The sequence below is a fragment of the Furipterus horrens genome, unplaced genomic scaffold (genome assembly GCF_987537825.1).
Source record: "Furipterus horrens unplaced genomic scaffold, mFurHor1.1.pri manual_scaffold_10, whole genome shotgun sequence".
NCBI classification, from domain to species: domain Eukaryota; kingdom Metazoa; phylum Chordata; class Mammalia; order Chiroptera; family Furipteridae; genus Furipterus; species Furipterus horrens.
The window spans coordinates 100345305-100373272 of record NW_028327180.1 but is presented as its reverse complement, the minus strand read 5'-3'; the positions used below and the strand labels follow the sequence as shown (position 1 = coordinate 100373272).

General features: G+C 60.3%; 1 protein-coding gene across 5 annotated transcripts; it reads left to right on the top strand.

Annotated features, from left to right (window-relative positions):
• Positions 1-72: 72 nt before the first annotated feature.
• Positions 73-27606, top strand: GRID2IP (Grid2 interacting protein). Of its 5 annotated transcripts, none has more exons than XM_090288630.1 (22): positions 73-486; positions 4842-4996; positions 12020-12268; positions 12483-12568; positions 14414-14483; positions 14938-15032; positions 15316-15499; positions 17331-17485; positions 18472-18618; positions 18848-18948; positions 19098-19215; positions 19930-20291; positions 20684-21103; positions 21562-21649; positions 22390-22479; positions 22958-23154; positions 23440-23595; positions 23730-23816; positions 24643-24772; positions 24855-24973; positions 25675-25839; positions 26058-27606. In XM_090288630.1, the coding sequence occupies exons 1-22, from the start codon at positions 73-75 to the stop codon at positions 26127-26129; spliced, it is 3660 nt and encodes a 1219-aa protein (XP_090144756.1). In that variant the 3' UTR covers positions 26130-27606. The 5 variants fall into 5 exon arrangements, with proteins under 5 accessions (XP_090144756.1, XP_090144755.1, XP_090144759.1 ...); XM_090288629.1 differs by having other exon boundaries at positions 18469-18618; positions 18851-18948; positions 22402-22479; XM_090288633.1 differs by lacking the exons at positions 73-486; positions 4842-4996 and adding an exon at positions 5938-5980 and having other exon boundaries at positions 17331-17481; positions 18474-18618; positions 18851-18948; positions 22402-22479.
• The last annotated feature ends 362 nt before the right edge of the window (positions 27607-27968 follow it).

Here is a 27968-nt window from a genome sequence, read left to right as displayed (position 1 = left end):
TCTCTCTCTCTCTCTCTCTCTCTCTCTCTCTCTCTCTCTCTCTCTCTCTCCAGCCATACGGCCACCGCTGCCATGCCGGCCACCAACCAGGGCTGGCCCGAGGACTTCGGCTTCCGGCTGGGCGGCTCCGGCCCCTGCTTCGTCCTGGAGGTGGCCGAAGGGAGCAGCGCGCACGCCGGGGGACTGCGGCCCGGGGACCAGATCCTGGAAGTGGAGGGGCTGGCCGTGGGCGGCCTGAGCCGCGAGCGCCTTGTGCGCCTGGCCCAGCGCTGCCCGCGCGTGCCGCCCAGCCTCGGGGTGCTCCCGGGCCCCGACAACAGCCCCAGCGCGGGATCTGGCTCCGCGCCCCCGACCACAGCCCTGCGGCCTCTGCGCCCGGGCCGGGGCCTCTCCCTGGGCCGCGAGCTCCTGCGCCTGGGGGGTCGCAAGCGCCCAGACGCCGTGCACCGGGAACGCAGACGCAAGGCCCAGGAGTTCAGCCGCAAGGTAGGGTGGTCGAAGTTTAGCTCGTGTGGGCGGAGCTTGGCTCGTGTGGGCGGGGCTTGGCTCTTGTGGACGGGGCACGTCGGGGCTTCCCAGGCCCTGCTAGGACTTAGAGTGGACCTGGAGCTTGAGGCTCGCATAACCTGGGAATGAGGAATCTTCTAGGGACATATTTACCAGAAATATGACACTCCAGCTTCAATGTCCTGTACCTTGATTTGTGGGTGTTGTTCTTTTTAATTGAGGTATACGGTTGATACAGGTATATAAGAAAGTGCATTAAGTGTACCGCTCAATAAATTTTATGCGAATACACCCTTGTGACCACTACCCTAATATGAATATAGACGAATAGAATACAGATAATAGAATGTACAATATAAAGTGGTTTCTTCACCCCTGAAGGTTCCTATGCACCTCTTTCCTTGTCTCTCCACCATATCAAGAGGTAGCTGCTATTCTGACCTGCATCATTATAGATGATTTTGCACCTGTGAATTTCATATAAATGGAATTAGGCAATACATACTCTCCGGTGCCCGGCTTCTTGTGCTCAACAGTATATCTTTGGCCGTCATCCCCGTGTGTGTGGGTGTTAATCATTCTTTCTATTGCCCGTATGACTAACATAGTGTCTATAACAAAACACCAAAGGTCAGGTGGCTTATCAACAACAGAAACTTATTTCTCACAGTTCTGGACGGTGGAAGCCTGAGATCGGGTGCCAATGTCATACAGTGAGTTCTGTCTTCTGGGCTGCAGACTTCAGGTTGTGTCTTCCCATGATGGAAGGTGCTAGGGAGCTCTCTGGGGTCTCTTTCGTAAGGGCACTAATCCTGTTCCTGAAGGCCCCACCCCACCCTCAGGACCTAATCACCTCCCAAAGACCCACCTCCTAACACCATCCATTGGACATTAGGTTTTCAACATATGAATTTTTTTTTGGGGGGGGGCGCAAACATTCAGACTGTAGCTACTGGTATTGTCTGCTATAATCCCAGATGACCTGCTATAGAACCAAAGGCCTGTCCCAGATGCCATCTAATCTCTGAAAAGTCAGAAAGGGGCATGATCAGAGTCCCCAGAAGGGCCCGGTGGCCCTGTGGACATACCAGGAAGCAGGGCCTGGGTGGCCACCAGCAGAGGGTAGAATCTGACTGGGTGCCCCGGCCAACTGCGGTGTGTTTTCTGATCAGGGGGCGTAGAAAGGGTGGACTCCGGTTAGAGCTCACTGAGGACCGCCGAAGGCTGAGAACAAATCCCCCAAAAAGACTGTCTCAGGAAGGTCAGGGGCATCTGTGGAGCCCCCGCTGGTTTACAACAATCGGCTCCCGGGCTCTCACCAGCACTCCCTGCCCCAGCTTCTCCTCCTTGAAGAGTCTGATATTTAACAGAAAATCCGTTTGTGTCCCATGATGGCGTCTCCTGCTCAGATGTAGGTTGAGAGCATCTGGATCATTGCTGACACCAAAGCCACGCTGTGGCACCAGCCCCAGGAGGGAGGAGCTATTTTTTCCTTTCTTACATAAAACATCTTTCTAGTCGGCCATGCTCTCCTTCGACTCGAGGCTGCGGCTGGCTTTGATTTCAAAACGACCAACGTTTCTCAGCATGGTGGGTGCCCAAGGAGGGGCTGTGGGGGCTGCAGCCTGCCCTACTCACTGCGAGGGAAACTGAGGCCGACAGGGAGACTGCAGGAAATGCAACGGGAGAGTGGCCGGCCACGTACAGCCCCTGGCGTGGGTACCATACACTTTTGCTGACTGCCTTCTATGCCAGGCCCTGTGCTTGGGGCCGGGCAGGAGTAAGCACCCAGGCCTGGGTCTCGGACCGTCATAACTGGAGTAGGAGACAGAAGGTAACACAGACGTGTGGTGCGCATGAGCTAGAACTCCGGCGTGCCAGAATGTGGCCTCTGACAGATGCCCTTGAACCCCTAATCTCCATGGTGCCACCATCTCTGGAAAGCCTTCCTTAACCCCTTATGCCACCAAGTAGGAGGCAGCTGGATAGACAGACCTGAGACCCAGGAGCAAGCTCTGGGCTGAAACCACGATGGGGGAGCCATCAGGTGGGGTCCTTGGCCACAGCACTGTCACGGTGCTGCAGGTGGGGTGGACTGCGGTGCGGAGGGGCACTTGTGTGGAAGGAGCAGGTGTAGACAACCCTGGGCCCAAACAGTGAGAGGATGGCCCTGGGGAAAGAGGGACTTGATTAACATGCAATTATAGGTTGGGAGAGACATGGACATTTATATGAGATGAAGGGAAGGAGGCAGTGGAGATGCTTGGGTCCGTGCCCTTAGCGGTTATTGATTATGGGCCGTGACGCAAGCAGGACAGGCAGGGAGCCTGCTCTCGCACAGCCGACGTTCCTGTGGGCAGAGACAGGGAGGAAGTGGTCACACCAAGAACAAGCTATTGCGGGTAATGATCAGGGAAGTGAAGAAATAAACGGGTGATAAGACAGTGGTGGCAGCCACCTGGACAGGGTGGCCAGGAAGGCTCCCTGAAGTGTGCATTCCGGCCCTTCATCCGCCTGCGAGCGGAGGGTGGAGGGGAAGGATGCGGTGTGTCTTCTGAGGTTTGGAGGTGGATGCAAGGTGAGTGCGGACCGCACAGCCCTGGTTCTGGCTGACTTCGCACCCACACATCCGTGAAAGAGAGAGAGAGGCTCACGCAGCCTCCCAGGCTCACACCTCTGCATCAGGGCCAGCCCAGGACGCCAGTGTGTATTTCCGTGTGTGTAATCAGGTATCACAGCAGTGCTGTGCGCTCCCTCTGACAGCCTACTCTTTTCACTCCCCTGTTCACCACACTTTCCCACGTCTGTGACAGCAGCTTTACTGAGATGTGACTCACTTACCATACAATTTACTCATTGAAACTGCGATTCAGTGGTTTTTAGTATATTCATGAGTTGACCCACCATCGCCACAGTCAACTGGAGAACATTTAAATCACTCCAGAAAGAAGCCCTGCACCCCCGGCAGCACTTTCTCATGGTCAGGTCTAAAACACGTCAATTGCAAGATACACCATCGTTTTATTTTCTGCTGAGAAAGAAAAATCCCTGCTAATCAATTCATGACCCACACATCCTTATCATTTTCTTGTCGCTTAACCTAGTAGTTATTGAAAGAGGACTTTTTATTTGGGCAATTTCTTACCAGCAATGCACATAACTCAGTGGATATAACAATATGAACACCTGTGACCAAATTCACACATGCACAGGAATGACACTTTCCCATAAGACATATCCTGACCTCAGAGACGGTAAAACATGAAAAAATGCTCACCCTGGAACCAACGATGTCCAAAACTGCAGCGCGTGGAGTGAACCTGGCTACAGAGCACCTCCTGGACGGCCTCAGGGACCTCAGTTTGGGGTGGGATGGGCAGGCAGGGTTATCGGAAGTCAACTCTGATAACTTAGGCAGGAAAGTGACTGTGGGAGGGACCATTCGCCGAATCGGTGCTGGAGACCCAGGCTCAGGACCGAGAAGAGATCGGCAACCCGGAACACAGCTGTCCTAAAGCATTCTTCAGGAAGCGTCTGCTCAGGGCACCCTATGTGCTCTGCCGCGGCCCTGAGCAAGCTCTGCTGTCCCCGCATCTCCTCATCATCCCTTCAGGAGCCACAGCCAAGAGCTTCCTAATGGCCAAAGCTCCAGCATAACTGCCAGGGTCTTGCCTTTCACCTAATTTGAGGGTTTCCTCCCTTCTTGGCTGAACAGCCGAGAAACTACAAATGTCTCCCAAATGGATGTCTACGTGCCTATTTCCATCGGCCACACAGATTCCTCTGGGTAGACTGGCATCAGCTGGTTTGTACACAAAGACAAAGAAAAATGCAGAGAGAGCACCAATGGGGTCAAAATTCAGAACTAAGCGTGTGCTCCAGGGCTCTGATGTGAAGCCAGAATGTTCCCTGTGGTATCTAAGCAAAGGGAGTAGCGGGAGGGAGCACAGTAGTGTAATAATAGTAACTAGCAATTATTGAGTGCCTGGCACGCCTGTGAGCTCTTGCGTGGATTCTTTCGATCCTTACCCGACGCTGTGGAAGGGCTGTCCCTAGGCTTGAGTTCTGACCCCATGGCCTTGGGCCAGTTCCCTTTGCCTCTACCAGCCTCAGTCTCCCTCAGTAAAAAGGAGATCCTAGCCAAGCCCTTGTCAGAGGGCAGTTGAGGTTTCAGAGGGGGTGATTTGGATAAAGAGCTACCAGGCAGCTAGGGCAGGGCTGCCGTGTTCGCTATCCTGTGGAGTTAAACTGCGGAAGAGAGGGGCGAGGGGCGAGGGGTTCCCCGTGTTCTGCCCTGGGTCCCTTGTGATCATTCACAGGACCCTTCCTTGCAGGTGGATGACATCCTGGGGGACCAGCCAACTGCCAAGGAACAGGTGTTTGCTGCACTGAAGCAGTTTGCTGCGGAGCAGCGGGTGGATGAGCTGGTGTGGGCGCTCACCCTGGCCCTGCCCCGCGAGGCCCGAGGGCCACTCCTGGACAGCCTCAGGTACCTCAGTCTGCGCGGGATGGGCAGGCAGGGTGTGTCATGCTCAGGGTGCCCACTGTCCCACCACCCCTTCAGCCCTGGAACAAAGGTAGGCAGTGACCCTGAGGAGGGAGCCTATTGGCTCTGCTGGAGGCCAGGGCATCACCTGGGTTGAGAAGGAAAGGGCCGCTGACTGCTGGCCTGGGGCAGGCGCCGAGGGGGCCCGCCTCCTGGTCCGAAGGCACAGCCTGCCCTGCTCTCCCCCAAGCCCCAGGTCAGCAGGACCCACCAAGCCAGTCCGAGTCCTGTCCAGAGACAGAGCCGTGGCACAGTGTGAAGTCCAGGGTTGTGCCCAGGGTCCGACACCTTGGTCCTACCTGTGTGTTCTCTGCCCTTTGGTGACACCAGCAGGGTCCCCACCAGGGTCCTAGAGGGGCACTCTCTGGCTGAATCCCCCAGCGCAAGCGTTATTCCCATTTCACGGAAGCGGACTGAGGCTCAGAGAGGTTCAGAGGCTGGCTCAAAGCCACACAGCAAGGGAGGGGCACGCATAGGAATGTGAACCGGGTCAGCTGTGTACGTTCTGCTCTTCTGCTCAGCTTTGGACGCTCTCAGTTTTTTCTTTAGAAAAACAAACAAAACTCTCCTGGTGGGTCCACACCTGGCGCCCCCTCCCGGAGCCCGGTCCCCTCCGGCTGCCCAGCTTTGACCAGGCCCCCCAGGGCCTGACTGCTGTTCCCAGCCCGCATCCTGTGGGACTTTCTCCCCCACTGCTTCCCGAGCCTGCGACTGCACCCCAACCCCACCCCTCCCCCCTCCAGGACTCAGCCCGCCCCCTCCCCTCGCTGCCATTCACCCCGCAGCCTGCCCCTCCCTCCGGGCCTGGCCAATGTCAGGGATGGGGTTGGCCACCCCGCCCCTCCCCAAGACCGGGCGGGCGCAGCATCTCGGCTCTGCGGCGGAGCACGGAAGGCCGCCGAAAGAGGCCACCATGAGCTGCCTGGGGTGAGTTAGGGGCTGGGAAAATCTGGAGAGAAAGAAAAGTTATTTCTGGAGCCGAATTCGCAGTGGAGATGTGCTGGCGCTGAGGGCTCCCTGGGGAGGTGCTGGCTGGGCAGCCCCGCACCCCGCCCCTCTCCACCAGGGCTGCGCCAGGGGCGGGGGTGGTCGGGCCACCCCTGGGAAGTTGGCACCCGTCTCTAGACTGCACGCAGCCGGACTCCGCGGAGGCCCTCGCGGTCCCCCTCGTCTGCCTCCGGTGCTGCCCCAGCTTCTGTCCCTGCCGCTCCGGGTCAGCCTGCCTGCCTCCCGGGACAGCCCTCACGCCGGCCTTTCCCATTCGCAGCCAGCGGGTCCGAGAAAGCGGGGTGGGGGAGGCGCGCCCTTGGGCGCTGGAAATTTAGAGCCTGGGAAGTGGGGAACCCTGGACACCTGGGGTGCCCGTTCCCCGCAGCATCCCCGGGGCGCTGCTGGGGAGGATGAAACAGCAGCCTCTGTTGTCGGTGCGTGGCAAGTACTACGGGAAAATTGGGGAGGCTGCTGGAGGAGGGGGCGGTGCCCAGCTGGGCAACCCTGGAAGTGTGGCTTCAGCCATCACCACCACCCCCCGCCCCCATGCCCGGGCCCCGGGGCCCAGGGATGCAGTGATTCCCCCCTCCCTCCCCGCAGCACGTTCCCTGGGGATGGGGGGGAGGGGCGGGCACGGAGGAGTCACCATTCTTTGCGATTCCGAGGGATGCGTGCCAGCGGAGGCGCCCAGGGCTGAGTGGTCAGGGGCAGTCAGGGCAGGCTCCTTGGAGGAGGCAGCTGGTGCCAGTCTGTGGGTCAGACAGTGACCAGTGGGGTCTGGCAGTATGTCCAGTGAAGGTGGGAAGACGGTTCCCAAGGGCATTCATCAGGGCTAGGCATCTAGCCAGTGGGGTGGACCCCTGAGCACCAAAAGTAAGGGAAGTGCCACACAGGTTCTACGGGAACCCAGAACAGGGTGCCCAGCAGTGCCTGGCTGCGAACCGTCCTCCTGGGGGTGGAGGGCCACAGAGAGCTACAGTGTGGCCCTGGGGACTTCCCCTCCCCCATCCATGAGAGGTTGAGCAGTGAAGGGTAGTCGTGAATGTGTGTGTGTGTGTGTACACATGTGTGCGCATCAGTGCTCAGCAGAGGCTGGAACCATCCCAGGGGTGGTCAAAAGGGAAGACCTGGGGAGAAAGGGGAAGGAGCAGTGAGACCCTGAAGCTGGCCCACCGGCACAGTAGCCACAGCCATGTCACTATTTAAAATTAAATGTAATGAATATTAGATAAAATTTTAAATTCGGCTGCTCAGTCTCACTAGCCACAGTTCAAGGGCTCAATAGCCACATATCGCTAGTGGTGGCCTAGAGACAGGGCACACAGGCATCACCGCAGGACGGACGTTCTCTTGGGCCAGCACTGCCACCCAGAGGGGACATTCAGGTCAGTGACAGCCACGTCAGTAAAGGGTCTCATCTTCCTTTACCACGTCGCTAATCCCATGGCTCAGAGCTAATTTGGGTCTGTCCCCAAAGGGATCCCCATTTGATGAAGTGATGGCTTTCTAATTAGGGCAGGACGGGCCGTTTGGAAAGTGTGACATGGTCAGGAGGGAACAGGAGAGCTGAGTCATCTTTGGGGTCTGCTAGTGTTTCAGGAAATATGGAAGGCACAGGGGAGGGGGTGCAGCGGACGTGGGGGGGCTTTGGAAACCCAACTGCCCTAACTTGAACTCCAAGTCCACTCACTGGCTGGGCAACCTTGAGCAGGTTCAATGACCTCTACAATTCATCTGTAAAAGGGGTCGGTAATACCTACGTGTCCCCAGCAGGGTTCTTGGTAGAAAATCATATAAATGAACTCTGCCACCTGCAAACAGAAAAGAGATTATTGCATGCATTGGGATGATAATGGTTAATAAAATTATACAGGTTTCAAGAGTACAATTTTATATGTCTTCTGTAGAGTGCAGCGATTTTCAACCAGTGCGCCACGAGAATGTTTAAAACAAGCACTATCTGACTATTTAGTCTGGGGCACCGGTCCCCTTCCCACAGACTGTCAAATAAAAAAAATGACAACAGCCAACAGAACAATAGCCGTCCCGTGTGAATGAATCAAAATTATACCTTTGGGGCATTCGAATCAGCAAAAAACATATTTTGGGGTGTGCCGCAGAATTTTAGTTACTACTTTACCTGCGCTTGAGATGAAAAAGGTTGAAAATTGCAACATTATGTTTTTACCTCCCAAGCAGAAAAGAGAGTAGCTGAGCATGTGGGGGTGGGGGTGTGAGTGAACACTTGCGCTGCCTTCACCCTCTTCCGCTGTGACAGGTGTCAGGGACACTGCAATACCGTCACTGGGAGAATTCTCTGTGACTGTGTAGCTGGCAGTGCCAGGCACACACTGCTCACTCAGTGCGGTTTTCCCTGGGGATGGTCTCTTTCTCCCAAGAGTGGCTCCTCAGCCCTGGCAGTCCTGGCATTTGGGGCCCAATAATTCTCTGTTGGGGGGCCATTCTGTACGTGGGAGGAAGTTTAGCAGCATCCCTGGCTTCCACCCACAAATGCCAATAGTGTACTCCCCTTCCAGTTGTCATTTTGTGACAACCAAAGCTGTCTCCAGACAGCGCCAAATGTCCTCTGGGGGGCCAAATTGACCCTGGTTGAAAACTACTGCTCTAGGGTCATCTGTCTCTGGTAGCATACTCTGGCAGGGAAGGCCAGCTCCTGCCTGACGCCGGGCCACCCCATGCTCCCTGTGTCATCTACCAGATGTGCCAGCTGCGGGCCCCTTGCGGAGCCTTCACTGGCCCCAAGGCAGTGTGTGCACGGCTGTCTGTGGCTGGGTTTGAGCAGGGGTGTGCTTGGTGCTGGCCTCTCCTCGGCCCCCAGCAAGGTGGACCGTGTTCATACCTCCCGGCAGGCCTGGTGCGGGGTGCTGGGCCACTGCAGCTCGTACAAATCAACCGGAAACGGCCCCCTTGTGAGGGGACTGCGGCCCGTGGGTGTCAGGGGGCTGTGCTCACGGTGAGGGTTTCGGTCGGGGATGTGGGGCTGAGGCACAGTGGGTAGCAGGGCCTGGACCGAGGGCCAGAGGTTGCCGGTCAGGCCTGCAGCGCCCGTGCGGGGACCTGGGACAGGCCGCAGGAACCCGCAGGGGGACCGTGGGAGGGGCTCCCCGCATGACTGAGACAGAGGCCAAGTCTCCAGGGTTCCCTGCCTCTGCGGTTCCAGCCTGTCTGGGTGGTGGCCGCCTCCTCGTGAGGAGGGAGCCTGGTGCTGGTGTCCCCGAGGAGCGGGCTCCCCAGCAACTCTCAGCCCTTTCTGGCCTGCAGTCACGACTTGACTGGGTCAGAGAGGAAGGACAATGCGCTGGGACCCTGGGGTCCGCTCCTGCTCCAACTTCCAGGGAGTGGCAGACCCAGAGCCCAAGGAACAACCCGGACCCCTTTCCGGTGACCTCCCCCCTCCCTGTACCGTTCCTGGCCTTGCCTTGCCTCGCCTCTCCCAGCAGGGCGCACCCAGCTCGGTGAGGCCTTCTACTCTCGCAGCCCCTCCCCACTTCCACTCACTCCCCAGGTCTCATACACTCTCCTTCCTTTGTGTTTAGAATCTAGAAACTTGTCCCATCCCAACACCCATCCCTGTTCCCGTCCCAGCATCACCCCTCGCCCGGGGTACCAAACCCCTGGGGTCCCTCCACCTCCCCTTAAGCCCTTAGGCCCTGCCACGGCTCCCACCGGTCGCAGAGTGCAGTCTCGGCGGCTGATACTGGCCTTCGAGGCCTCTCTCTCCAGCCTCTTCTCGGTTGGAGCTTGCCCCCATAGGTAGAGGGGGCTTCCTCTTGCTGGGCCTCGACTCCTGGTGAGCCCCGGAGGCCCAGCGCAGTGGCCACCCCCTCCGGAAAGGCCTCCCGTGCTCTACAGGAGACAGTCGGGACTTCCTCGCAACTGTCCGGTGCATTCTCACCGCAGCGGGTGTGGGGGGCTCGCCACTCGGCGGGGAGCCGGGCGCCGCGGCCGCCGGAGATCGGAGGCCAGGCCCCCGGGAGGGACTAATGAAGGAGGCCAAGGGGAGGCAGTGTGAGGGCCTCGAACCGCCCCAAATCTCCGGGAGCTGGCTGCGGGATGCCCCCGAGGGGCGGGGCGGGGCGGGGCCACCTGCGAGGGGGCGGGCGCCCAGCCTCGGGCCGGGCTGCCCGGGCAGGCGCCGTGTGCGCTGGCCCCGCAGAGGTGCGAGCAGTCTAGGCGCCCGCGCTCAGCTCCCGGGCTAGGCTACCCGCTGCCGTCTGCACCTGCTGCGCTGCTGTCGCCCGCTCCAGATGGGGAAGGACCAGGGCTTCTCCCGGCACTTTCGGTAGTTTCCCCACCGCGCCCCGGCCCCCGGGAACCGTGCGCCCTGGGCACTGTTGACCTGCCTCCGGCGGGGCTGAGAGGGGGTGGGTGGGCCTGGGGCACTGAAGGACTTCTCTGTCCTGGGTGGACACCGGCCGTCCTAGCCAGGGGCTGGGGAATGGGGCGGGTGGACATAAACGGGAAGGGTGCAAGGAATCGAGTTCCCCGCGCTGGACGCCGCCAAGCCGGGCGTGGCCCTGGAGGTCGGGATGGGGTTAGGGGACTAACTAACGGCTGGGCTGGTCCTGGGAACTGGGCAGGGAGCCAAGTCAGGGAACGTGGTGGAGAGAGAGGACCCTAGCGCAGCCCCGGGAGGAACCTGGAGGTGGATTTAGACCTGAACCACCACCACCCCCAATCCCCACCCCAGGGCAGAGAGAACAGAACTGACCCTGGGTGTAGCTTATTGTGTGGCTCAGCCCCGAGGACACCAGTCAGGGAACGGGCCACCAACCCTCCCCCACCGATGCACCTGGTGATTCCCCCTGGCTCCCACCTGGGGGTGCAGGCAGGACCTTTCCCAGTTGCTGCTAGAGGGTAGAGCAGGGATGGTCATCTGGCCCTGCCCAGGCTGGACCCAGGCTGATGCCTTCTGGTGCCTGGGGCTGGAGCCCAGAGTGAGGTGGACAGTTTCTGCTTTGTCATCTCTCCTTTGTCTGAGCGTGAGGCATGTGGTGGGTACAGGAGGCTGTGGGGACTGTGCAGACCAGGCAGATGGCGGTGTCAGGCTCCAGAGACCTTGGGTGTCTGTCTGGGGAGGGAGGCTGACACTCTAGGTTTTGGGGAAGTGCTGTGGGTAGCAAGGATGAGCAGCTCAGGGAAGGATGCTCCTGGCAGAGTCCTCCTGGTCTCCTGGGACATCCAGGACCAGCACTCACTGTGTGTGGCAGGGGGCTAGGGTCGGGGGAGGTCCTGATGCACCTCTCCCTTCCCAGCAGGCCTCTTTTCTGCCCACCTGGCCTTATTAATCCTACCCACGGAGGTCTAGGGAACTGAGTGGGGGCCACTGGTCGACCCCAGAGGGATTGTATTTCAGCTGGCTGCAAGGCCTCCACTCCTGGTTAAAAAAAATAAAAAATAAATAAAAAACAGGGAAGGGAGCCGTGGGATGCAACCAGGGAGGCCTTGCTAACAACCAGATGTTCAGGGGTCCTTGGCAGGGCCCTGCCACAGTGCTGAGGCCCATATGCTGGGCTTCCCTCCCAGCTGTGCCAAGGGCCAGTGGTGTTAACTCTGGAAAGTTAGGGACCCTCAGAATCCTATGCTCTGAACTGAGGAGTCCACCTGGAGGAGTCCACCTGGATGTTCGCTGCTACCATCACTCGGATGTGTGGCTGGACCAGGAGTGGGGGCAGCGCCTCTGTTTACGGGTCACTGAGTCCCTCACGTGTGCCGAGCCTGACTGGTCACCGTGGCGCAAAGCTGAGCCACAGACCCAGCCCTCGGATAGCGGAGCCAGATAGCAAGTTCGGACACCAAGGCGGAGACTGAGGTGCCGGCTGCTGAGACCCGGCCACCCTGAGTGGGGTCAGGAAAGCCGGCGGGGGGTGGGGTGGGGGGACCTTTGGGCTGCGGTTTGCGGAGATCGGGGCATGGTCCGAGGGCGCATCCTGACTCAGTTGGCCTCCCCGGCAGGATCTTCATCCCCAAGAAACACCGCGCGCGCTTCGATGAGGTGGTGTCGCAGGGTCTGTTGGGCAAACTGTGCCGCGCCCGGCGGGCGCAGAACGCCCAGCGGCTGCGCCGGAGCCGCAGCGAGGAGCGGCCGGAGCGCCTCTTGGTGTCCACGCGCGCCAGCGCCGCCCCGCGCCGCCTGGACGAACCGCCGCCGCGCAAGGCCGCCTCGCTGCTGGGCTGCCGCGCTGGCCCAGGGGGCGCGCGCAGGTATCCCGGGCCGGACACCTCCTGATCCATGGGTGGGCTCGGGATGGAGACAGGACAGAGGGCGCGGGGCAAGGCACGGACACCTGGCGGGAGTGGGAGGCTGGGTAGGGGATATTAAGGGGACAGGACATCTCCATCCCCTGCGTCTCCCAGCCCCTTCTCCCCAGGGCAGCGTAAGCTGCCCACCCCCAGCCCGCGCCTTCTTTCTCCCCAGGACGGTCCGAATTTACAAGGGCAACAAGAGCTTCGGCTTCACACTGCGCGGCCACGGGCCTGTCTGGATCGAGTCTGTCCTGCCTGGTGAGGGGTGGTGGAGGCGGGTTGTCCACGGTGGGGTGAAGGAGCCCATTAGCCGCTGCCGCTCAGCGCCCCACCCCCAACCTCACATAGGCTGTGTCCTTGGAGTGTCCCAGAACAGTATGCCCAAATCATTCATCTGCCAGAGTTGGGCAGACACCACCCAAGTTCAGGGTCACCCTGAGCCAGGGGAACCAAGTTCCTGGGGCACTTCCTGGGACAGGCAGCCAGACCAGAGCTGGTGTCTGCCTGGGCTGCCCCACAAACAGCATTCCCTGTGTGGACTGTGAACTGGGCACTTGCCAAGCGGGCCAGAGCCTGAGAGGCGTCAGGGCGTCAGGGCCTCGGCCGGTTACCCAGTGCCCTCAGTCTGTACTTCCCTCCTCCTTGCACCCAGCCTGCCCCTTCCTGCTCCTGGAGTGGTGGCACCCTGAAGACAGCAGAGCAGGAGTTCCTCCCTCCCACCCCTCCAGCGGGGCAGGTGTGGGGGAGGGAAGAAGAAACTCATGTCTTGCTGATGCAGCTCATTCCAGTGTGGAGGGTCCCTGGGCAGGGTGGGGGGAGGGGCAGAAAGACCTCCTGGTGCTGAGGAGAGTTCTCCCTCCCTGTAACCACGCACAGGGCTGAGCCACCTGCTCTGTCCTGCACCCACCCCCTCCAGCACCTGAGCATGGTGTTCTTGGTGATACATCCCCTGGCTGAGGCTGTCCCTTCTCCCCTCTGCATCTCGCATCTCCGGGGTGCAGCTTCTGAGATGGGCATTCTCTGACCCCTGGAAAGCACCTCTGTGCCTTTTCACCGTTGTTCCAGCCTTTGGATGGTTCCGAGACCTAACCCTGCTGACTGATGCGTCCCAGGGCTTCCCGGATTTGTGTACCACTAAGTGGTTGACACGCTGTTGTCTGGAAAAGGTCCACGGCTGCTCTCTAGGGAGCCTCTTCCAGAAATGAATAATCTCTCCTCTTTGGATGTGTCTCTTCCGACTATGCCACCCCTGCCACTGCCACCTCCCAGCCTCTTCCACGTGGGTAGCCAGAGACACTCGGCCTAGGGCCGTGTTAAAAATCAGGTGTGCTGGTCTGCCCAACCCAGCCTCCAGGCTGGTAATGCCATGCCCTCCCAGGCGGAGGGAGCCAGGGGAAACGTGCACAAGAGCCTTTCCTGTGGTTTCTGTGGGAAGAGGTGGGCAGGGTGAACAGGCTTGGGACTGGCTAGTGCGAGTAATTTCAGGGGGCTCTGGGACACAGGGCCATCCCTAGCTGTCTGGTACTGGCCCTGCGTGATGAAGGCCCGTGCTCAGTGGCTCCAAGTGCTAGAGCCACGGAGGATGCCATTAAGTGTGGGCTCAGGACTGGTGGGTTTGCTTGCCAACGGCCGGCTTGCAGACCAGCCACTTGCTGTGTCTAGGGACTGGCTAGTCAGCAAGGCCCCCAATGTCAAAGCCTAAAAAACATGATTAATATACCATGTTCCCCTGCCTGAGGGAGGGCGCTGCCCCCCTCCAGGCAGACACACTTGCTCCAGTGACAAAGGCACAGAGGACTCTCTACTGTGGACCTTTAGGCGAGGGCTGAGAACAGTGTCGAGAGTGGGGCCCTCCCCGGGGTGGAGGCAGATGCTGTGAAATGCTGCTGTCTAGACCGCCTCCGTTATAGCTCTGCTCCAACAGCGCAGGGCGGCCCCGCGGCCCCCAGCGCCGCCTCCCGGCTCGGGAATCACCTCCTGGCTAGGGCGGCAGAGAGCAGGGAGGCACCGGGTCTCATGGGGCAACACCGGCCTGATTTTGGCTCTCCTCTGTCCCCTGTCCCCTGCCCCGCTGACCAGCATGCCCTCTCTTCTTGCCTCCAGGGAGCCCGGCTGACCATGCTGACCTCAGGTCGGGCGACCGGATCCTCTTCCTCAATGGACTGGATATGAGGTCAGGGGCTATTGGGGACACCAGGGCTTGGTGGTGAACTGTCCCCCAAGATGGCTGCCCCTGGTCCATATCTCTGACCAGCTGGTCCCCAGAGTTTGTTCCTCATCCCATGGCAACTCTTGAGTCTGTCCTCCCACCCTAGCTGGGACACCAGTTCATTCTTCCAGCCAGAAAGCACCTCCAACTCCGTTCAGGGGACACAGGAGGAGCCCTGCCTGGGGACGACATGGGTGTAAGCCCTTCTGTGCCCAGAAGTGTCCAGCAGGCTCTGGGGCTGGGGCTGGAGCTTCTCCTGCAAAGATTAATAAGCAGGGGAGGTAGTGCCCTGGCCTCTGGTTGTGGCCCAGCTGTGGACTTGCTGTGTGGCCTCTGCGGGCAGGACGGGGAGGTCTGGCGGGGGCCTTGGACAGGGCTCATCCCTGCTGGGCCCTCCTGGGCCACCTCTGCTTGGCAGGAACTGCTCCCATGACAAGGTGGTGTCCATGCTGCAGGGCAGCGGCGCAATGCCCACGCTGGTGGTGGAGGAGGGGCCCATCCCATTCGCCAGCGGTGAGACTCCCACTGCCACAGAGACCCCGAGGCGGTCCCTCTGCTCTTCCCCGAAACCTGTAGCATACCTCTTGGGTGGCGCTGTGGAACCCAGTGGGACCACCCCAGGGACCCAGCCCAGGCTCCCCCCATCCCCATCTCCAGCATCGGGGCTCAGGCTATAGATGTGCCTCCCGATGCAGAGTGCTGTGCAGCCACACCCCAGATAGGGAGGTCCCCCGGCCTGAGCACCTGGCCTGGGGACCCTGGGTCACCTGTGCCTCTCCTGTTTGTGGTTCTGCAGACTCTGATTCTTTGGATTCCCCCAACCCATCCTCGGCGCTCACCTCTCTGCAGTGGGTGGCGGAGATCCTGCCATCCAGCATCCGCGTGCAGGGGAGGACCTTCAGCCAGCAGCTGGAGCACCTGCTCACGCCGCCTGAGCGCTATGGGGTCTGCCGGGCCCTTGAGAGCTTCTTCCAGCACAGGTGGCCAGGCCAGAGTAGGCGTGGGCCCCAAATCCTGCCCAGACTCACCATCCGGGTCTCCCCACCTGAGCCCTCTCACCCCCCTTCTCCTGGGGGAGGCTCAGAGAAAACGGTAGCTGGTGCCAGGGGCCCCCAGGTAGGACCAGGTGGGCTGCCCCAGAACACACCTGCCTCTGAAACCTCCTAGCCACATGACCTGGGCACATCAAGACCTGGTCTATATAAAGTGAAGCAGACAGTGATCCCCTGCAGCATTGACAGTGGGACCCTCACAAGGACACTACTTCCAGTGTCAGCAAGGCCCCAAGATGCCACATGTGTGTGGGCACTCGCCACGGGCCAGGTACTCTAGGGCTTGGTTTAGTATCTTTCTTTTTATACCTCAGGGGCAGCAGCCTGCATTTGTCACACCCTGTAGCCCATAGGGCCATTGTCATGGTCCAAGCAAAGCTCCTCACTTGTTCATCCTTTTCTTTTTTTGTTTAAAGGGTTTTATTGAGACACAATTCACATGCCATACAATTCATCCATTCGAGTGTGAATTCGATGCACTGGCTTTAGCGTATTCACATATGTGTACAACCGTCACCACACTCAATTTCCGAACAGTTTCATTACCTTGAAAAGAACCCTGCACCCCTTCACCATCGCCCCTGGCCCCCTTCTCTGCTCCTCCCCACCTTAACAACTGTTAACCTGCTTTCTCTGTAATTTTCCTGTGCTGGGCATTTCACATGAACAGAACTGTACACTCTGTGGACTTCTGTGTCTACTTCTTTCACTTAGAATGTTTTCAGCTTCGTCCCATTTATAACACCAACTTTGTTTCTTTATGGCCAAATGCTCTGTGGTATGGACAGGACACAATCTGTCGGTCCAGCCGTCAGCAGATGGACATGTGGGTGCTTCCACCTTTCATCCCCTCCTGGTGCCGGTCCCCCTCTGGTGTCTCTCCCCACCAAGTCTGATGAGCGTAATGGACCCCCCTTTGTCTGAAGATGCTCTTAGAAAGTGGGCATCGCTGTTCGGTGTGATGTGCCTTTATTTTACACCATCGCTGTGCTAATAACACATCCTGTGTCTGGCTTTTTTTCACCAAGTGCTCAGTGTTTGTCCCTGCCTCTAGCTCAAAAGTTATTCTCCTCTATTAATTTTACAAGTTTATCTCTCACACTTTGGTCTTTTACCCAATGAGAGTTCATCTGTATGCATGGTGTTATAGGAGGATCCGGTTTTTGTTTTCCATATAATGCAGAGATCAGCAAACTGTTTCTATGCAGGACTAGATAGTAAATATTTTAGGCTTTTTGGACCATACAGTCTCTATTGAAACTATTCATCTCTGCTGTTGTAGCTTGAAAACAGCCATAGACACCATATAAGCAAACAGGCATGGCGTGTTCCAATAAGACTTACTCCAGAAAAGCGAGTGGTGGGCCAGCTTTGGCCCATGGCTGCCATTTGCTGCTCCCTGATACAGGGACCCTGCTTTCCCCATGCACCCCACCGCTTCAATCTTCACAGCAGCTCTGTGCGGTCGATGTTACTTTTTATCCTCATTTTACAGATGAGGAAACTGAGGCACAGAGAAGTTAAGTAACTTGAGAGAGGTCACTTGGCTGGTAAGTGGCAGAGGCGGGATTTGAACTGGGCAGCCTGTCCCCAGAACCTGCCTTCCTGCCCACCTCTCTCTGTCTTGGCAGTGGGAAGAGGGGCAGCGTGTGAGCCTGAAGTCTGTGGCCTAGGAGCGCCCCCTTCCCCACCCCACCCCACTTCACTCCCCACGGTGAGCCCCGGCGCACTGACCCCTTGCTCCCGCCCCTGCCCCCAGGAACATCGACACCTTCATCGTTGACGTCTACCCGGTGCTGGACACGCCCGCCAAGCGGGTGCTGTGGGAGTTCATCTATCAGCTGCTGACATACGAGGAGCAGGAGCTCTGCCAGGAGAAAATCGCGTGCTTCCTGGGCTACACAGCCATGGCAGGTAGGCGCCCCACCCCCTGCCCAGCTCACCAAGTGAAGGGTCCGACACCTGTTCTCACCTGCCAGTGGTGACGTTGGACCTGGGCCCCTCCCACACCCAAGGGTGCCCATGTGCCACGCAGATACATGCCCCACTCACCCACACCCGGCTGGTCCCACACTTGGCCCCTCAGACGTGCCTTCCCAGCTGTGAGGACCAAATGCAGAATAATCTGAGACACCCCACTTAACCGACCGGGGTCTCAGGTTTCTCACACACAAAATGGAGGCTTTGCACCCCAGGGAGTGTGGCACAGATCAAGAAGTTTGTGTGGCCGCTGTTTGCAGACCCGGATCGTGAGTGGGCAGCCGGTCACACCTGGTGAGGCACAGACAAGCACAAGAGCCTGCCAGGCCTTCTCGTCGCTGCCACCTGTCACAGTGCCGTGTGTACATGAAACCATGCACTTGACCGCCTAGGCCACAGGCACTGAAACCCTGGGCATTTGTTCTAGATACTCTGCACCTGCTACTCACTGCCTGTAGATCTATGTGCTGGCGCTGGTGTGCCCACTGTCCCTAGTCCCAGGGACCTGCAATTAGTAGGGGGAGTGTCCAGGGTTTTAGCAAGAAATTCAGGGGGCAGGTATCACACATCTGCCTAGACCTGGAACCTTCCTTTTCACCCCGTAAGTCCCTATAGGCAGCTGTGACCAGGTGTTGAGACCTTGGATCACGGGGCCCTGGGCTCTTGTCATGAGGAGAGGCCCTGTGGGGTGGGCTGTGGCTGCCTCCCCTAGCCCCCCTGCTCAAGCCAGCTCCACCCACATGCTCCTGTTCCTGGCACCCATTTCCCACCCCAGGCTCCCGCTCGACAGCTCTCCTAGGGCCAAGCAGGCCGAGGACACAGGTTGGCACAGCTGGCCGCTGCCCTCCCCCTACCTGTGTTTGGTGGCTCCTTGTCCGGCTGAGGGGCAAGGGTTCATCTCCCTTCTTGTCCCACAGCAGAGCCGGAGCCGGAGCCATCGCTGGACCTGGACCTGGAGCCGGAGCCGGAGCCGCTGCCCGAGCTCCAGCGGCGGAGCTCCCTGAGGGCCTCCTCCACGTGCCGCCGCAGCCTGCGGCCCCAGGGCCTGGAGGCCGGCCTCAGCTGCGGTAAGGCCCGGACCGAAAGGCAGGAGAGGTTGCAAGGGTGCCACCAGGACTGGTTTTCCATCCGCAAAGTGAGAGATCCCCAGAAACGGTGGGCGGTGGCCCGCCTGGGGCCGCAGGGCCGACAGCTTTTCTCCGTGGCCCCTGGCTGGGCCTGGGCAGTGCCTGGGCGCCAGAACACGGAAGCGGTCGTCAGACCCCTCACCGCTGACTGCCCTCCCTGATTCTCCAGCAGGTCCCAGCGATGGCCCTGAGATGCCGCTTCCTCTGATCCCCGGTGAGCGCCAGGCCGGCGATGGCACCTCCCTCCCTGAGACTCCCAACCCCAAGATGGTGAGACCTCTCTGCCCTCCTGGTGGAGTCAGTGGGGGGCTGGGGCCCATTCCTGCCTCTGAGACCAGTCAGGCCTGGCCTCTGAGGCCACGTTAGGGCCACGCGGGGAAGGTAAGGGCGGCTGGGCTCCCCACCTCCTCTTCCTGCAGATGTCGGCTGTCTATGCGGAGCTGGAGTCCAGGCTGAGCAGCAGCTTCAAAGGGAAGATGGGGACCACGTCCAGGTCCCGCGCCTCCCCGCCAGTGCCCAGCCTGGCAGGCACAGCAGGTAGGGACGCAGCCAGCCCAGCGCCTGAGGGCAGCACTGGCCTCTGTATCCCCGGCTGGATGGCTGGGCGTTGTCCCCTTTGCTCCATGGCCATGGCCATGGGGGAACCCCAGCAGCCTTCATGGTGAGGGACCATCAAGGTCAGGGTTGTCCTTGTCTGTCCGTGTCCCCTCTGATACCCACTCCTGCTGTGGATCTAGAAAAGCAAAGGGCTGCTCCCCAAGGGGTTGCCAAGTTAGCATGTGGCTCTTGGATAAACTGCAGGGCCTGCCCTGCTCTGTGAATGGCACAGCAGAAAAGATGGCTGCTCCCAGGACACACGTGGTCATGCCTCTGGAGTTCAGAAGGCAGGACCCCTGGGCCTGTGGGTGTGGGAGGTGCCTCAGGACCCTGGCAGAGGCCTGTAGATGGCCCCTTGGCCCTTTGAGTTGTGTTCAGCGGGTCCCAGGTGGCACCCCTGGTTCCCTTCCAAGATGAGCTGGGGACTGGCCTGTCCCAGGCCTAAGCAGTGCCCCCGCCTCTAATCTTCAGTCACCATCTGGGAAGAGCATGGGGTGCGGGGTCACCCTGCTTTCTCTGCAGTGTCTAGAGAGGGAGAGGGAGGGGCCCAGGGACACAGAGCCCACCGACCCTGGGTCCCTCCCCTCTCCAGCCTGGGCCTGAGACCCAGGTACCGACTACAGCAGGGTCCTCACGTGCCCCCCCCCCCCCCAGGGCCCAGGACCCTGTCCAGCGTCTCCTGGCCCAGTGAGCGGCTCCTGCCCTCCCCCTGCTACTACCCGCTGTGCCCAGGGGGCCCTGCCTCCCCCAGCAGCTCCGAGTCTCACCCCTACGCCAGCCTGGACAGCAGCAGAGCGCCGTCCCCACTGCCCGGCTCCGGGCCCACCCACTCTGACAGCCCCCCAAGCCCGGACCTGGCCCGCCAGCCCAGCCGCAGGGAGCTCTTTGCCTTCTCCCGGCCTCTGCGAAGCCGGGATGCGGACACTGACCGCTTCCTGGATGTCCTGAGTGAGCAGCTGTGCCCCCGGGTCCCCGTCGGGGAGGACTTCCTGAGCCCGGAGAATGACTATGAGGAGGTGAGCGTGCAGGCGGATGTGGAGGGCCAGGGGGCAGGTGTGGTGTGGGGGCCTGGAGGGTGGACAGTGTCCCTGAGCTCCTGCAGGAGACCTGCTGCCCTGTGGACTTGTCCCTGGCTTGAGCTATCCCACTCCTTGACTCAAGCTGTGACACTCCTTACTCAGGGCTTCCCCATATACTCTGTGTGTCACCCCATTCCTTGTCCTGTACCCCACACACTGTCAGGCCGTCGGCCCCCCACAACCTCAGGCTAACGGACCAGACGCTCCTGTCCTTGTCCCCAGGCCATCCCATCCCCTGCCCAGGCTATCCCACTTCCCCTCGCCTCGCCCCACGCTCCCTGCTCCTGGGCCCAGCCCGGGCCTCCTCTCATCTGGGCTGTCCCCATCAGATGAGCTTCCATGATGATGACCAGGGTAGCTTTGTCACCAACGAGCGGAGCAGCGCCAGCGAGTGCATCAGCAGCAGTGAGGAAGGCAGCTCCCTGACCTACTCCTCCATCTCTGACCACATCCCCCCACCCCCACTCAGCCCCCCACCGCCGCCACCCCTGCCCTTCCATGACCCGAAGCCCAGCTCCCGCACCGCTGACGGTTCCCGGGGCCCCGCTCAGACTCTGGCCAAGCCCCTTACCCAACTGAGCCACCCGGTCCCTCCACCGCCCCCACCGCCCCTGCCCCCACCTGTGCCCTGTGCACCCCCCATGCTGTCCCGGGGCCTGGGTCACCGCCGCAGCGAGACCAGCCACATGAGCGTCAAGCGCCTGCGGTGGGAGCAGGTGGAGAACTCGGAAGGCACCATTTGGGGTCAGGTAGGTGACCTGGGGCCCCAGGGTGCCCTGCACCAGGGGAGGGTGGCCTGGGCAGCAGCACTGAGAACAAGGCCCTGCCCAGCTGCTGGCCCCCGGCATGTCCCTGCTTCAGTTCCCCGGGCATCGGGAACCTGGGGCAGCTCTGGTGAGCTCTTTCCCCGCAAAGGACATCTCAAAACAGGGCCGGACTCACGGCCACTTCGAAGCCCCCTTGGCAGCTCCAGCTCCTTTGCAGCCCCTTTGCCCCCTGCCCAGCACAGCTGCTGGCTCCTGCGTAGAGCGTGTTCCAGGTGTGAGTGGTGCTGACTACAGCCTGGCAGCACAGCGTGGGTGCTTTAGCTTCTCCCACAGCCTCCTGCCCCTGGGCATACCCCAGGGCCTTATGGGTGCTCTCCCACTGGGGACAGCAGGCCAGCTGCCCAGGTCCCTCCTCACCCTGAGCCTGCCCTCCGTTGCAGCTCGGGGAAGACTCTGACTATGATAAGCTGAGTGACATGGTGAAATACCTCGACCTAGAGCTCCACTTTGGCACCCAGAAACCTGCTAGTGAGTGGCCCGGGGGTCCTGGGGGGCTTCCATACCATGGTCTCTGTGGCAACCCCCCCACTGCCTTCTGTGGCATCCCAGGGCTGAGAGCCCCCAAGGTCTGCTCTGACCTAATGTACTTACTGTGTCCCTGAGTTAACTCCTCAGACCCTCAGGTTTCCCACCTCAGGACAGAGATGTTAACAGCTGGCATTTACTGAACGCTCACCAAATGCCAGGCGCCCTCCACCCTCTTTTCAAAACTGATCCGTGACACTGATGAGAAGGAGAGACAGCCTAGGCAATCCGCTCAGTCACACAGCTGGAAGAAGGCAGACAGGAGGCGTCCACAGACACCCCTTCCAGCCCCGCCCTGCCCTCGGCCCTCTGGGTGTCTCCCTGTAGTTGTTGGGTGGGGCTGCAGGCAGTCAGGGACACGGCGTGTGGAAGGTGGTCCTGGGATGGAGGAGGAGGCCCTCATTCAACCAGGAAGCATCTGCAAGGTCCAGAGGTGGCTGGCTCTCCTCTCCCACCCAGCTCAGTCCCACCCACTCTGGGGACAGAGGGTGGGAGAAGGGACACACACCACGCATGCTGAGTTTGTCAGACTGGGCCGGAGAGTCCATGAGTGGGGACTGTGGACACCGGAGTTGACTCAGCCAAGGCCATGGTCAGGGGGCATCTGGGATATTGGGGGTGGCCGCACCCCTCGGCCCCCTCCCAGGCAGCCTCAGCCTAGCCTCCCCTCGTGAAAACATCACTTTCCCTGCCAGAGCAAGTGCCCGGACCTGAGCCCTTCAGGAAGAAGGATGTGGTGGAGATCCTGTCCCACAAGAAGGCCTACAACACCTGTGAGGGGCCAGGGAGTCCCAGGGGTGTGGGGGGCAGGAGGAAGCCCTCCCTTTGGGCTGCAGGAGTGTGGGCCTACCCCATGGATGACAGATTAGGCTGCAGGACGCCCCCACTGCACACACATATACCTGCCGCCCAGCCAGCTCCTACATCCAGCCAGATTCCGGCGGGTAGGTAGGTGCGGGCCTCGGGCACACACCCGTAGGCCCCGCCCCCTGCTGCCGTCCCAGCTCAGGCCCCGCCTCCAGGCCCCTTGGCCACGCCCCCACGGACCCCACTCAGGCCTCGTTCTGCCTCCTCGAGAGAATCGCGCCCTCGCTCCGAAATGGGTCACCTGGGGGAAGGACCGACCCTCTTCCTCTCCTGGCCGGCTGCTGCCCCGCCCGGGTCCCTCCCCACGACCCTCTAGGCCCCACCCAGTAGCCCAAGTGCCTCTCGAGGCCCCGCCCGGGCTCACCCTCGCGGCCCCACCTGCAGCCATCCTGCTGGCGCACCTGAAGCTGAGCCCGGCGGAGCTGCGGCAGGTGCTCATGAGCATGGAGCCCGGGCGCCTGGAGCCCGCGCACCTGGCGCAGCTGCTGCTCTTCGCGCCCGACGCCGACGAGGAGCTGCGCTACCAGGCGTTCCGCGAGGCGCCCAGCCGGCTCAGCGAGCCCGACCAGTTCGTCCTGCAGGTGCGGCGGCCGAGACCCCCGCCCAGGGCCCCGCGTCAGTCCCGCTCCACTTACGGCCCCGCGCTCACACCTCTGTCCCAGTTACACCCGTAGGGCCCAGGCCCCACTAGGGGGTCCGAAGTACAATAGGTGGGACGAGGGTGCCCCCTACAGGTCGTGCTTATTTTCCTCAAGGGACTCGCAGACCCCGGCGGCCCGCTGACCCCCATCGGGCTGGATGCGGCCGTGGGGGTCTCTTGGCCGTCCTGACCCGGTGGGTGAATCCCGGCCCTGCCTTCCTGGCAGATGCTATCCGTTCCCGAATACAAAACCCGCCTGCGCAGCCTCCACTTCCAGGCCACCCTGCAGGAGAAGACAGAAGAGATCCGGGGCAGCCTGGAGTGCTTGCGCCAGGCCTCCCTGGAGCTCAAGAGCAGCCGGAAGCTCGCCAAGATCCTGGAGGTCAGCGCGCATCCCCTCCCGCGTCACTCTACCTGCCCCTCTGGCCCCTGGGGCTTCCAGCCTGCAGGCGCACCCCGACGGTCCTGGGGCGAGGGGTGGGGCGAGTACCTGCCTGCACACCTTCCTTTCCGCAGTTTGTGTTGGCCATGGGCAACTATCTCAACGACGGACAGCCCAAAACCAACAAGACCACAGGCTTCAAGATCAACTTCCTGACGGAGGTGAGGAGCGGGCCTCCCTCTGCCAGCGAGGCTGGGGAAGCCAGGCCGAACCAAATCGTGGCAGAGTGTAGTAGGGGACATCAAGGCCAAGCAGCCACCCCGCCCCCCCTCACGCCACAGGAGGAGCTGGCTGCCCACAGGCCAGACCAGGGCTGCAACAAAGTTTGGCAGAGGGGAGGGTGGAGGTCCTCCTACAAGCCAAGCCTCAGGATCTGGAGTTATGGAGTCGTGGGGAGCAGGGAGAAAACGCTCCAGGAGGAAAGGGAAAGCCCAGCTGGTAGGTTCTGTACCCTCCACAGCACCAGCTGTCAGTGAGGGTCAGAAAAAGGACAGCCTTCCCCCGCTGTTCCTGGGACTTCTCCTCAGGGTGCAAGAGGAAGAAACACTCCATTTGTAGATATAAATGGTTTCCAGTGTCAGAGGCTCAGATGGGCCACAGATGCCTCCAGAAAATCACAAGAGGGAAGATCTTTGAGCGATGCTCCCCTTCGCCTTGGAGTCAGAGGATCTTGGGCTATTTCTGCTGACAAGGACAGAAAAACCTAGGACCCTCTTCTAGCTGGGTGCCATGGGCCTGGTTCCCAGGGATCTCAAAGATCTAGGCCAGGGAACCCCCAAACTCCTAGAGAGGCCTGTGACATTCCAGCAGGTAAGAGCTCAGAGGAAGGAATACTAGCAACCGGTTTGAGGTTTGGAGTTAGTGAGCGTTGAGGGCTAGGAACTGAAGCTGCAGTCTGGGAGAAGCAGGGCCGAGAGTACCCAGTCCCATGTGGTCAGGAATCAGATGGGGTCCTTGAGGAGTATGTATGTTGGGGGTCACTTGCAGCTGAACTCCACCAAGACAGTGGATGGGAAGTCCACCTTCCTGCACATCCTTGCCAAATCGCTGAGCCAGCACTTCCCTGAACTCCTGGGCTTTGCTCAGGACCTGCCTACGGTGGCCCTGGCTGCCAAAGGTAGGCTGCGTGGGTGGGTGGGGAGGCAGCGCTGTCCTGGGCTGGGAGTGCGGCGCCATGAGGCTCCGTCCCCTTCCTACAGTGAACCAGCGGGCCCTGACCAGTGACCTGGACGACCTCCATGGCACCATCCGTGAGATACAGGCTGCCTGCCAGAGCATGTGCCCCTCCAGCGAGGACAAGTTTGCCAAGGTCATGACAGTATCCTCTGAGCAGCCTGTCCCAGTGCCAAAGTGGACCCTGGGGTGGCCAGGTAGAACTGGCTGTGGCTCCAGGGACCTCTGCTGACCCTGTCTCCCAGCAGAGATTCTAGGCAGAGGCTGCTGTGTGTCCAGGGGTGCTGGAAGAGGGTCCGTCCTGGGTCATTTAGAATCCAAGCACTTATGCCAAGTCCCTGTGTAACTGGGAGGAGCTCTTTAGCTGTCCTAAAGCCACTGCCTTGTGCCGTCATCCTGGTCCCGTGGAGAGCCCAGACTGAAGTCACAGAATACAAAAAGAGGCTTGTCAGCCAGCCCCTGGCCTGCCAGAAACAGTCGGGAGAGAGGAGCATTCCCTCTGAGCACACAGAGTGACCAGTGTCATAGGAAGAGAGGCGGGGGAGGCCTGGAGAGGGATGGGGGGCTTCTCTAAGTGAATGGTTGGGGACGAGGGGTGGTGGCATCTGAGCAGAGGCAGGAGGGAAGAGACGGTTGCCCTACAGAGAGAAGCAAGGGAGACGCCCACAGCTGGGCTGCATGTGGCAGGTCTTAGCATGAGCTTGGGGGCAGGAGGCCCGGAGCCTCTGAACAGCACATAGTTCCCAGCTGAGCACTGGGTCGGGGGCGGACGACTCTGCGGGGTCACTGCTCGGGAACCTGGGGACACCCAGCCGGTCTGCAGCTTCCTGAACAGAGGCTCACCAGTCATTCCTGGAGACGGCCCAGCCCGTGTTGCGGGCGCTGGATGGGTTGCAGCGAGAGGCCGTGGAGGAGCTGGGCAAGGCGCTGGCCTTCTTCGGGGAGGATTCCAAAGCCACCACCTCCGAGGCCTTCTTCGGCATCTTCGCGGAGTTCATGAGCAAGTTCGAGGTGAGCTGTGGAGGTCAGGGCCAGAGGTCAAAAGAGGGGGCTCTTCTGTGAAGCGGGTGTTGGGAAAGCACCCTCAGTGAGTGGCACAGCCCCTCACCGGGGAGGAGCCTGTAGGTCTCTGCCCTGGCTCTGGGTGGTGAGATGAGGCAGGGTGGGAGTTGGTGGGGGGCTCCTGGAAGCACTGACCAAGCCCTCCCCACCTGCTCCTCCCTCCCCAGCGGGCGCTCAGTGACCTGCAGGCCGGGGAGGGTGCGCGCAGTTCCGGGATGGCTTCACCCCTGGCCTGGTGATGGCGGCTGTCCCACGCCCCCTTCAGCCCAAGCATAGAGAGGGACACCAGAGGCTGTGCCTGAGTGGGCGGCCTGGATGCCACCAAGGTTTGGGCCATGCCTGCCTGTCCCACGCCTCCCACCTGGGACCTCGGGCTGCTGTGCCCACTGAGCCCGTGACTCCAGCTACCTCAGCCTTTGAACTTTGGCCACTGTGAAGGTGCGGGGTTCGGCTGGACCCCCATCTCCCGGCCGATCCCGGGCTCTGAGCGCTGGGGGTGTGGGGCAGAAGTGGACATGGACTCCCAGGGAAGGTGAACTACATCTGCCTGTGGGCTCTGGTGTGTTCCCCCTGGGAGGACCGTCCACTGCTCCCCACGGGACTGCGCCCCATGTTCCGCTGGCTTCCTGCTCGTTGCCCCGCCTGGCACCCAAGCCTGCCCGCTAGGGCAGGCAGCCCTCAGCACATAGGGGACTCAGGGAGGGGTGAGGGTCTGCGAGCAGCAGGTGAATTGAGAAGTGGCCACGGCCCGGGGGCAGCGTCTGCTGTCTGCTCCTTCATGGCTTGGCCAGAGTGCACGGTGTTCTGAGGAAGGACATCCGAACCTCCCCAGGGGACACGATCGTGGAACACAGACCTCGAGGACCCGAGGACCTTACATCCTGGAGAGAGAGGCAGAGGCCCTTGGACACACCACACCATGGTGCATTACAAGGCCTGATGGTCCCTCACCCGGCCAGGGCCTCCTGGGGCCGCTCAGAACAAGGTGCGCAGGAAGGAGAGCCGCAAATCTGCACCTAACCTGGGTCCTGGAAGCTGAAGAAACTGCAGCTGGCGGCTGCCCAGGACAGGGGCAGGTGTCCTGCGGGTGGGGGGAACGCAGGGGAGAGAAATAGCAAAGGACAGAGGGAGGAAGACCCTCTACGTTAGACTGAAGAACTGAGGTTTTTATTCAGCGGACTAACTTCAGTCCAGTCTAGAAGCATCACTTTGAAGTGGGGAGTCTGGGAGTGGGATGGGGGTCTCCAAGGTGGGGCAGGGAGAGCGGTGAGATGGTAGGTGGTGAATGGACAGGATTTGGTGGCTGATTGGGGATGGGTGGTGTGACGTCCCTGGAACAGGTCCTTCTGCGTACAGCTGAGGGGCAAATGACACAATCTGCGGTGTCTTTGGAAACCCCAGGGGCGGTTTTACATGTGTATCTGGAGCCCCTGATGAGTAGGGAGCAGCCTGCTTATGGGGAGGGCGGGGAGGGTGTGTGGACTTCTTTCATCCTCCCCAGGCTCCAATGGGCAACTCCCGATGTCAGGCAACTTCTGTTACCTCTTTCCTGAACTTTCTTCCAGGGACGTCTGAACCAGGCTCTAAACCCCACTTTTGGATTCTTTTCCTCCCGCTGGGTTCAAACGGCCCACATTGCTCCCATTCTCGCCAGTCTCTCGTCTCCCACCAGCCCCTCTCTGAGGCCCTATGTATTCTCTCTCTCTCTCTCTCTCTCTTTCTTTTTTTTTTTTTTTTTTTTTTTTTGGTTCCCCACCGATGGCCAGTGTATAGAAATGTCTAAACCAAAATGTATGATCCAAGGATGGGGAAGGACATACCCAGATGTGGCTGGCAGTGTACATTTCTCCCCAGCAGCTCAAGGGGGTAATTTCCACCCATTTCCAAAGCTGTCTCTCTGAGGAACATGCGATCCTTAGAGGTTATAGACGCCACCGGGCCATGAACAGGTGTGATTCCTCAGCCCAGGTAGCCCACAGGGCATTTTCCTGCAAGTTAGAAACACATGGTAGATCCAGCCCCGTGCCAGGGAGCACAGGTTGGCAAGCCAGGCACTAGCTAGATGCTCTCCTTAACAT